Genomic DNA, 12,099 nt, shown 5'->3' with positions numbered 1-12,099 from the left:
ATTATATTCTTCCTATTTTTTTATTTAAATATTATACATATATTATATGCTATTTCTGTTTAGCAATAATAAACTGCCTGCAACTTTATTACGTATCTGAAAAACTGATATTCTCACACAAATAATTTACTTAGAACATTACATTCAGTAACTCCCCTGGGCCATAGACAAACTAAACTGTAAACGGGCAATGGCTAGAATCCATCAGCCGGTCGTTACTAAGGATTCATAGACAATAGGATACGAAACTATTCTAGGGTGAAATATCATAGGGCTAGAAGCCCAATAAGTCCTGGGTTCACTGCCCAGAGTTTTGGAATACCGGAAGGATATCGAACAAGTCTTAGAAGTTGCAAGAAATAAGCAAATGCGAAAGTTTGAATTTTCGTATTATAACTAACAACGTTAGAATATTAATTTTGTTCACGATGGGGTTAACTTTTTGTAACTCTTACCTATTTCTAATGGTAAAATACACTTTTTACTAATTCAAGTACCTATACATATAGGTATAAAATTGTGAATAAATTGTACTAACTTGAAAATAGTCTAGACATTAAAATCGATTTGTAATTAAGAAAAATACTTCGTATTAGGATTAGGTGGGTCTCTTATTAATCACACAGTAGCTTAGTTCTAACTCCAACTGCCATTAGGTGCCTACTAGACTGTGTAATTATACCTAGCTACTCCGATCGATTTAAAAAGATAATTAACAATGAAAAAACATCAACAACTTAATGACACCAAACTACACTCACGGGCAATGAAAAAGTTCCACTGACAAAATTCCGACCGATAACCCAATTTTTTTAAAGATTCAATTTATAATTCTATCAAAATATTACCGTTTTTATTTGGTAATATCCTGATGCTCTGTAAAATGTACGTAGGTACTTCAATGTTGCAGAAGGCGTCATTAAGCTAGCGTTTTCCGTTTAGGAGTAATTTGGTGTTTTTCTCAGTGGAACTTTTTCATTGCCAGTGAATGTAGTAAAAAGAAAATGTTTATATTCTATTCGAAACTCAACACTATTGTAATAAACATCACTAATGTAATGTGGCGTTTAAAAGTGCCGCCAGGCCGCCTTGCAGATCCAAATTCAAAATGGCTCCATCGCTCTTCTCCTGTCAAAAGTTCTTTTTTTTTTTTTTGTTATAGTTCTTTTTTTTAATTCGGTGATCTTTCGATGCAATGACTGAACTTCAAAGAATGTTCTGGAAGATTAGTAAGAATTTTTATCGTTTCCGAACGTCAATGTGTTTTATTGGGCATTTCCGCGGTTTTCTTATTTATTACTTGCGGTTTAGATGGATTAGTGTTCAACGTTAATTTATAGGGTTCATGCGGTGTTTTGAGCGCTCTTTTTACGGCTGCGTACGTAAAATGTCAATGGTAAAGTTATTTAGGAGGGGACAGTGTACTTTTTTATGGGTAGGCGGTAAAAGTGGCCTTTTGAATGAGTTTTACGGAGAATCACACTTTTTGGGAGAGCGTTTTTATTGTTTTAAGTGGAAAAGTATCCGCAGGCCTCGTATAAAACGAAATAGATAGTTCAGGAACTATACCTACTGTTCAGAAAAATTTAAAAGTCAAACATCCGTCAGGGAAATTGATACAAAATCTAATATATATTTACCCCCTTATTCACAGAAAAGTTACAATACGTTTTAACTAATAAAGTGTTTTGTCCCTCTCTGTCAAAGAACAAATTGTTCTTTGTCGGAGAGGGATAAAACAGTTTATTAGTTAAAACGTTCTGTAACTTCTCTATGAATAAGGGGGTAAGTATATAAGTACACTTTTACGTAAGTCAATAAAAACTCGAAACATACTGATTTCTTTAATTAAATCCCGGCACTATCAAATTAAAATACGTCGACATTTATCGCAACGGTCACAGGCACATATCGTTAATTAATTATGATTAATTATTGCCGATCTCAGTCTCATTATCATATGGCATGATATTGGTGGCATAATTATATGGGATTGGCATAAAGACGTCTGTAAATCATTCTTCCGAGTCCGCTACAGATACAACACTGGCTGTAAATAAGTCTTGAGAGGTTTGTAATGAGTACGACATGACAGCTGGTCAGAGTTGCTAGACCTAAAAAAGTATATTAACTAACGCCATTAAAATGATTAATTACGTAACAAGTAATATGCGTAAAAAATCACTGTAAATCCTATTATACGAGTAATAATAAAAAAAATTAAGTACAAAAATATAGCTCAATTGGCTAAAATGTAGATCAATTCTAGATTAGCTAAAGAGTAAAAATTTTAATTAAAATACATTATCATAGTAGGTACATGGTCATTGGTCACCTAAGTACCCTTTTCACATAGTATAAGCAGTAGCTGCTAACTCCAAAAAAAATAGTTCCATTTGTACACTAACTTGCCAGGCTGTACAAAATATTTTAATATTGGAAACAACTGGCAACATAATCTTTTGCCTCCACTTTTCTATTATAAATAAAGCCATCTCTTTGTTTATTGGCTATTTTAAGCACTCAGTTATGTACCCACTCAATGTCGACTGACGATAATTAAATCAACTAGCCGGCGAAGCCTGCGCGTAAAATACTGAAATATGACTCCATTCCGGTAAATAGTTTCAGTAACCAATATTAATGCTTGAAAGGGGCATGGGCTGAATACATTGACGAAGTTGTATCTACCTATTGAATAAGCTGCAAAACCTTGATAAACTATGACACTACTACTACTTATACGTACTCGTATAATACCTAACCCCATCAACCATTTAAGAAAAACGCACGCAATTCATCAATTTTAACCAAGCTCAACACACCTAAATAAAAAATTGTATCGTTGCGTCGTGTCGGTGACAAACAAAAGAACTAGAGTAGATTTTGTCACCGTGGTGAAGTAGTCAGTCACTGACTGTCCAGAAGGTCTAGCACAGGACGCAAGACGTGCATGCAGTCAAGAAGTGTGCCCCTATTATATTGATTCTTCAGTATGTCTAGGGTAGACTCCGTAGCAGACTCCTGCCATCGCGGGGCCAGCGAGGAGACAATCAACAGCGGAGTCTGCATAATCCCCGCGACTTGGCGCAGGTCACGGCAGCCTGTTTACCCTCTTGAGGACTAGGGGAGCAGGGAGCTGGGAGAGGCTGGAGATATCTTTATTGGGAAAGTAGGAATAGCGCCATCTATTGGTGAAAACCAACCCCCGAATTTATGGAGCTTTTAGAAAATTTTAAATAGGTTTGAAAATGACGTTGTGATGTGATAACTACAACTTTTTGAATTACGTAAAGAGTCGAAACTCGTGTTTTCGACAGGGTGTTGCAAAAAGGGAAAGTTTTTTTTTCACGAATTTTGAAATTCTGATTTCAGTTTCGGGTTTAGATATAACATGCTGCACATGCTGGTTTTGGATTAGTATACCCTTTTTGCAACACCCTGTATACTTCAATTCAATAATTTTATCCTCGTATCGCCTCGCCGATGGAAAACCACTGTAAGAAATACAGATTCATAAAAGTTGTTTATTTCTCAAAAAACTACCAACTCCGGTGTATTTTAATACTTAACCGCACATTAACTGAAGATTGTTCATGATTACCGCAGAACGAACATAATGTATAGTCAGCTAAAGAGATACATATGCCACCACAGCAAGTGCTTGCACTTGACTTTTATGCTTCACTGCTGACCGGTGATACGATAGGAAGACCTACAAGAAACATACTTAAAATAGAAAAAAAAACTAACACTCACACCTTGTACTAATGTACTTCCTTGCGGGGTAGGCAGAGGTGCATTGCTGCCACTTTTCGCCAGTGTTATGTTAGTCCCAATGTAATAGGGGGCGGGCCTATTGCCATTTTACGGGCACATCCAAGACCCGAGAACAAATATATCTGTTTTTAAACAAATATCTGCCCCAGCCGGGAATCGAACCCGGGACCTTCGGCTCAGTAGTCAGGGTCGCTAACCACTACGCCATTCGGTCGTCTTACTTAAAATAGATATTGTTTGTATACATGTAATGACAAAATACTATTTAATACATCTTACTACCACGCACCGTCTTAAGGAATCAACTGTTTGCTGGATGGCATGCATGTCTCTTTAGCTGACTATACATTAATCGTAAAGAATAATATCACATTATGATTGACCACAAATTGTTACTTAATACTGTTTTCGTGCTTAACGTGTCTTCAACTCCGTTAGTTTATTTTGACCCTTTTACTCTGAGTCATGTAATTTTGGTTTTAATAAGTAATGTGAGTGAAATAGGTTGGTAATATACTTGAATATCTCCTTTTAATGTATATACGTCGACCACGTTGTCCTAACAACCATGGCAGCTATAACATTTATTTAAATTACTTACGTCATACCATTCTACTCAACTCAACCTTGGCTATTCAAAACAACTCCGAAACTCGGCATATCTCAACAAAGATTCAATATTTCAAGTTAAAACATCTAAAGTATAAATTTCAAGTAAACTGCTTAATTGCCAACATAAACATGCTGGCTCGGATTCGAACCTGGGACCTATTTATAGCCATCTGTAGCGTTCAACGGTATTCCGTATTTATGATTGGTTTAAAGTTTAAAGCAAGTTATGGCGGGCGGCGACGATTCCTAACTGATCATTGTTTTGGTACCGGATCAATCGGATGACTATATATCATTCATTTAGAATAAAATTGCTTCAATTTCGAATGGAGAATAGGGAAACTACCCTATTAAATAGTTTCTAGGTACGTAACTTTTTTTACAATATCAGAGTAAACTTTTGTATAATTTTTGCGTACTTTAGCCACGGCGCGTATCATAATCGTTGGCTTTAGGAATTTCATAAAAATCTTAATCATCAGCTATCGTACTACCACTGCCACTGACACATTATATAGCAATCGCCTGTCAAACATCTGTGAGATCCATACAAGTTACGTCAGATTTAACAAGCCAGCGAAGCTGCTTATGGGTCGATTACACCCAACGAGTACAGTGGCGAGTCAGTGTCCTCGGCCGCGCACTCGGTCAGCCGTTCATTGGTCGAGGATCGGCCGAGGATACTGTCTCACCACTGTACTCGTCAGGTGTAATCGACCCATAAGAAGCCAGCGAAGCTGCTTAAGGATAGTTAATTTATTTATACAAAGAATTTTTATATTTATCTTTATCTAATTGCTAATGTTCGGTGGTGGTAACCCCACAGTTCTACAGAATACATCGCGGTAGCGGCCTCGAGTTGCCAGCTCGTGGTTCTTGTTCCGATCGAGTTTCGTTGCCGATCGCGTCCTCGAATCGGGCTCTTTGTTACAGTTGCCCAAACTTTCACAGTTTTGCCCCCAAGTTAGGTTTTAGCTAATGAATGGATGAATATCGCAAAGGCAGCGGGAAGTTAGCACATGGGACCTAGGACTCGGCAGAGTTTAGAATCTAGATCAATCTGAAAGCGGAAAATAGCTAGGTGAAGTCCGGGAATAACTGAAATAATGCAGACTGAATTAGAGGTTATTCTGGTTACCAAACGAGTATTTTAATAATGTTGGAGAAATAACTATCCAGTGGTTTTTAATTAATGTGGCTTATCGTATTCTGATGCCCAGATACTGACGGTTACCTAATGGTAATGAGTAACAAAAATAATAATAAAAATAACCCTGTTTTTACCTAGCTGTAGCTATATTCCGTACTCGCAAAAAAAACATAACCTTAAAAATATCGGTCTTTCTTTTTCCATTTGTGCAGGATTAAAGACATCAATTAGGTATTTCCCGACATCTTCGGAGCGCTTTTCGTAAACCTTATTTTAATAACAAAAGCAACCTCTTTGGTTCTCAACCCTGTTGCGGTAATGTGTTTTAGATGAGAGACCGAGTGCAATGTATAAAAAAAGTAAAAAAACCTTAAAAGGAATTCGTATAAGGGTATTTCTTATTCTTATAAAAAATACTGTCTTACGTAAGAATCGGCTAGCTGGAAGCACTCATAGTTGTTAGGTATGAATTAAAAAAGTAAATCATATTTTTTATCATACAGGCAAGTTAATTATAAATTAAAATACATAAGCCTTGTATTTATAGATATCAATATCCCCCCCAAAATGTCACAGCCGTGCGATGTCCGCTCACCGAATTACTCAACAAAATATTTTTCTGGAATTAATTGGTGCTTTTTCAGACAAAAAATCATTATATAATCATTTTATATGCAATTAACTTATCACAATACATACTTTTCATGTTGTTTAGCTAAGTAATTTTAAACCAAAACTTTTCGTAAAGTTTGTCTGATGTTTTTTTGTCACAGCCGTGGCTCGAAATATTTACACTTGAAAAAAGGGTAGAAGTTTGCAACACGTATTTGCTATAACTATATATTTTTCTGCTATATCAACACTGTATGACCTACCCTTTCTTGGCCGGCATGAATGGTGGAGTGTAAATTAATAATAATTTTTATGTTTTTTTTTATAAATTAACACTCTTAACCTGTCCAGACCGTGTTCAAGTTATATAAGGTAAGCTCAACTGTATTGTCAGTTTGTTTTTCGTAATTTATAACTTAAACAATGTACTTACAGATAAAAGTAACAAATTGCAAAAATAATGACGAATTTTAAAATAATGTCAGGCACGGTGCGAAAATGTCACAACCATGGCAGTCACAGCCATAGCTTTCTGAGGCCATGGTCGTGACATTTTTTTACATGTCACATCCATGTCGAACATGGATGTGACGTAACTACCAAATAAATAAAAAATATAGTTATTCTGAAGGCACAAACTTTAATTTTATTTCTGTGAAAACTTTGATTTGGAATATTGAAAATGAGATTCACGCCATCAGTCATAAAGTCGAATTTTAAACAAGGAATTTAATTTGTCACAACCATACTTTCACACCTCATTTTCTACCCCTTGCAAAGCGTGTTAAGCTTGATTGAAGATATTAAAATTCATTATTTTCAATACACTTTCCAATAACATTAATAAAAAAAATAAAAAAAAAGTTAAAAAAAATTATTTTTTTTTGGTTTTTTTAAGAAATACCCATAAAGGGGTATTGGGAGAATCCTTAGGTACTTTTTTATTCAAGCTTAACACTAGATGAGAGTATGTATTTACCATGTTAGACGTGTAACAGAGTGCACAAGCTTAAGTACCTACTTCCCTAAGTAGGTACGTATTTTTTTAATTTAATTTAAGGAAGGGTCTTACTGTTTTTATTTAAGGTAAGTAGGTAAAGCACTCGACAAAATCATAACTGATTATAAAGATTATAAATTCTGATCATTAATAAAAGTAACGTGTAACAACACTAATAAACCATAGACTCGATAGACCGCGAACCGCGGAATGCAAACGCCTAATGTGGTGACCCGATGGAATGTGATTGGAATTGACGGAATCTTGAGACTAGATCTAGATACACTATAGGATACCTAACTAATGCACTGTAATCAGTGATAAGTTATTAACTATATATTAGATGCTTTTTCATTATTCATTTCTGTGATATACTTAAGCAAGGGTGAAATTGGGCTATAAAACGAATTTCCATGGATGCTAACACAATCGGTTCTACCTACGGATGAGTAGTCAAAGAATAATTTTATAATATAAAGAAAATCAGTGTTAGTATTAGGTAAAAATTAAAAACAAGAAACATCGTTTTTACGATAATTTTCCAATAGTATTCAGGTAACATCAGTTTTAAAAAGAAAAAAATAATATATTGTAATCTATGGTACTCACCGTATGTGGAATAAACTGCTAAACTCAACAGCAAGGAGACCCGTAGCAGAACGTCCCCGGCCGTTGCGCGCCAAATCTTCAAAATGGCGGCCATTGTAAAACAATATGGCGGACGAAATTAATGAATTTTATTAACACTACACACCGCCACACGGCTTATCACATAATATTGGTTTTTTCTTATTCAAATGTAGCACAAGAGTTCTCTTATACGTGGTTTGCACATAATTTTGAGCGCACATTCGTTTGTCGACGGCACGCCTTCTGGAAAGAAAGAAATACAGCATGTTAGTATAGTTATAATTAAACATAGATAAACCTACATATTAACAAATAGTTGGGGGCGGGTTGCGATAGTACAGATAGATAGAATGTTCTTTATTTGTACGCACACATAAAATAAACTTACCTACATAACTTAAATACTAACACATATATATGTGTACACAAATGGCGGTCTTATATTCTATCCTATTCTATTCTCTGTGGGGGTGTAAGTACCTGCACCTGGCTCTCTCGAATGGAACCGTTGTGCATATCCCCAAGGTCTAAACTGCCTTCCTAAGCTTGGACCATTTTCCCACCACGCTGGTCCACTGCGGGTTGGTGGGTTTACATATCTAGATTTGCTAGATCTAGATATGCAGGTTTCCTCATGATGTTTTCCTTCACCGTAAGAGCGATAGTATACATTGTACTTAAGTTAAAAGAACTCATTGGTACATGTCAGCGCCGGGATTCGAACCCGCATCTCTGGCGTGAGAAGCGGACGCTTACCCGACAGAGCTACCACCGCTCCTCTTCTTATAGCTTAAAGCAATTTTTTCAAGACATCCTTAGGGTGGAAAGATATTTATGATCAAAGAGGAGAGAGCATAGTGTGCGGTTCGCGGCGAAACCGACCATCTCATGTTGCATTTTAACCCTTCAAACCGTCGCGGTTTCGACGATTCTGAAGGGTTAAAATGCAACATAAGATGGTTAGGGCAGCCACATAGTAGGGTTACTCTATACTGACGAAAAACGAACGAATGAAAGCTGCTGTGCAATCTGCAAGTTTAATACAGCGAGATAGAGTCGTGACTCGCGCAACAGCGATCCGAAACTTCGATTTAAAGAATGGCCCCAGTGAAGAAAACTAACATTATCCTAACTAATATTATAAATGCGAAAGTAACTGTGTCTTGTCTGTCTATCTGTAACTCTTTCACGCCAAAACAACTGAACGGATTTGAATGAAATTTGGTATACATATGGTCTAGACCCTGAGAAAGAACATAAAACGTTTTAAGGCGAAGCGAAGCTCGCGGGAACAGCTAGTTTATTTAGTGTATCTTTTAACGTATCTATTTGTTTAGTGCTATGAATGTACCTAGATCTCGATCGCTAAGTTGAGAAATATCGATCGGCCATCTTGCTATAAGTCGGTAATGTACATTTGGTTGAATTGGTTCATCATCATCAGCCAATAATCATCCACTGCTGGGCATAGGCCTGTCCCAAGGAGCGCCACAACACTCGGTCCTCGGCCTTCCTCATCCAACCACTATACCGGCTGACCGCCTAAGGTTGTCAGGCCAGCGGCCAGGAGGGCGTCCCACGCTGCGTTTACCTGTTCGTGTTCTCCACTCGAGAACTCGTCTACCCCAACTGTTATCGGTTCTTCGGCAGATATGAATTGGTTGGAACTAACATAATAATGGCGATAGGTTGATGCTGCAATACAATATCTACGACTTGCGCCATATTATGTTACTTAAAAGAACACAACCATATTAAGAAGTTCATTGAAAAAAAAAAACGCCCGAAGCGTTTCTCGCATAATTCCATAATCTCAAATAGCGCCCTAAAAGCGATACCATACATCATTTAAAGTAGTGAGCACTGAGCAATGATCCTAATGACATATCACCCTGAGGCTATACAAGAGCAACATTAGGCGGCCATTTTAACTTGTTAAATCTGCCCCAAACTGGCCCAAAGTGCCCCCAGGCCCACTGACCCAGGCGTAAGTTGTTGTCTATAATGGTCATTAAGGAATAATTACATTAGGCGGAATATGGTATGTGTTGTTTGGGAGCTCATTTAGTTACATTACTTAGTTATGTTCTGAGAGGCAGATATTTTGTCTATGGTCAATTTTTTCACCAAAGATTTATTGGTAGTGCGTTTTTTTATTTTTATTTAAGTAATCTAGCCCCCTTATTCATAAAAAACTTTGTGGACGCTTTAGCTACGGGCACATCCAAGACCCGAGAACAAATATCTGTGTTTAAACAAGTATCTGCCCCGGCCGGGAATCGAATCCGGGACGTTCGGCTCAGTAGTCAGGGTCACTAACCACTACGCCATTCGGTCGTCGTCGTTGCTCAATGATTTTATAATATTTGAGGAAAATCACGTTTTACTTAGCGTTTAGCAAATGTTAAATTTGATTAGGTATAATGAACCCAAATTGTTTGTACTTATTTACTTAATTACTTTCACCTATTTCAACTAACTAATGATACGATATTATTTTTCTGTCCAAATGTCAAGAGCGTACCTACGTTTGAAAACATTTAATTATTAAAAGGACACCCACTCAAAGGAACACTTATTGATTGTAACATTGTAAGCACAAGTTTATGGAAACTTGAAGAAGAAGACATTAACTTTAATTAGTTAAACTGGAGAAATGTCAAAAGGTGAATTCGTAAAAGAGAAACGTATAGTACCTACCTACCTGTGCCACCAATAATTTAGTGTAGACTAGCAGTTCCCAAGTTTTCCCGTGGGAATTCCGGGATAAAAAGTAGCCTATGTTCTTTCCCAGGGTCTAGACCGTATGTATACCAAATTTCATTCAAATCCGTTCAGTAGTTTTGGCGTGAAAGAGTAACAGACAGACAGACAGACAGACACAGTTACTTTCGCATTTATAATATTAAGTTAGGATTAGGATGAGTACCTATAGGTATTCTATTTGATCTAAATGTTATGGTTAACCATACGACAAACGTACCGTGTAGGTATCGCACGTGTGTGAATTTGTATACAAAGGATACTGATACTATAAATAAATAAATAAATAGATACTGAATGCGATCCGTACGTACGTTGCATACTGGTTGCGTACGATACCGAAAGGTAGACGCTTAACTATAATATATGATAATATACACACTCACGCCTTGTACTAATGTACTCCCTTGCGGGGTAGGCAGAGGTGCATTGCTGCACCCACTTTTCGCCAGAGTGTTATGTTAGTCCCAATGAAATAGGGGGCGGGCCTATTGCCATTTTACGGGCACATCCAAGACCCGAGAACAAATATCTGTGTTGAAACAAATATCTGCCCCAGCCGGGAATCGAACCCGGGACCTTCGGCATAGCAGTCAGGGCCACTAACCACTACGCCATTCGGTCGTCACTTTAAAGATAATATGGTAATTATGGTACAGAACTCTTTTTACACAAGTTCAACTCGCACTGAGCCGGTTTTAATTCCCACTCTTACACTCACGGGCAATGAAATAGTTCCACTCACAAAATTCCGACACCAAACGACCCCAAATTTTTCACACATGTAATTTAAAATTTGTACAAAATATTACCGTATTTTGTTGGTAATATCCTGATGCTCTGTTAAATGTACTTCAATGTTGCAGAAGGCATAATTAAGGTAGCTTTTCCGTTAAAGAGTAATTTGGTGTTTTTCTCAGTGGAACCTTTTCATTGCCCGTGAGTGTATTTGCCGGGCTGTAAATAAGCATATTTTGAGCAAATGGCTAGACGACTCGCCCCGTAATCTCACCTTACACCAGAGCAGTGCAGGTCCGCCATACGACTAATTAAGTAATGTGTACACACGCCCCAAGGAATATGGGAGGTTGCTTAACTAGCTTAAATGATATGAGTGGGTACGGCCGCGTTTATAGTCCGCGAACTTCTGATATAGATTAAAAAAATATATCCAACACACTGACATTAACAAAAAATACAGACAATAACAAAATACAAAACAAATTACACAACAGGTTGCTATACTGAGCTTCAAAAAGACACCGGCTCAGCATGTGTTGTGGACAATAAGTCCACACACCTGTATCTGGCCCCTTGATCTTTTTCTCAGCGAATTGGTGATAAATACCTACTAGCTATGGTTTGGTCGGCTGGTTTTATCACCGTGACTAGTTATTATTCTGTGACCGTGCGAAGGATTGATCTGTCAGATTAGCGTCATATATATGAAAATGAAGTAACATAAATTTACGAAGTACCTAATTAGTGTCAAATTCAATAAATTTTTAATTCCAAAGTGGTTGTCAAAACGAGTTCGCGATAGGTAGGTATA

General features: G+C 37.1%; 1 protein-coding gene across 2 annotated transcripts in view; it reads right to left on the bottom strand.

The window, feature by feature from the left end:
• LOC105381513 overlaps positions 1-12,099 on the bottom strand; it is a 202,788-nt gene that overhangs the window by 167,336 nt on the left and 23,353 nt on the right. For both annotated transcript variants that reach the window (XM_048632038.1, XM_048632037.1), the window contains exon 2: positions 7,764-8,027. In XM_048632038.1, the coding sequence (XP_048487995.1) occupies positions 7,764-7,857 (94 nt within the window). In that variant the 5' untranslated portion in view covers positions 7,858-8,027. The remainder of the gene's footprint in view (positions 1-7,763; positions 8,028-12,099) is intronic.

Source organism: Plutella xylostella, chromosome 30, assembly GCF_932276165.1.
Source record: "Plutella xylostella chromosome 30, ilPluXylo3.1, whole genome shotgun sequence".
Lineage (NCBI taxonomy): Eukaryota > Metazoa > Arthropoda > Insecta > Lepidoptera > Plutellidae > Plutella > Plutella xylostella.
The sequence above is the reverse complement of the archived record's forward strand: the minus strand, read 5'-3'. Positions and strand labels throughout refer to the sequence as shown.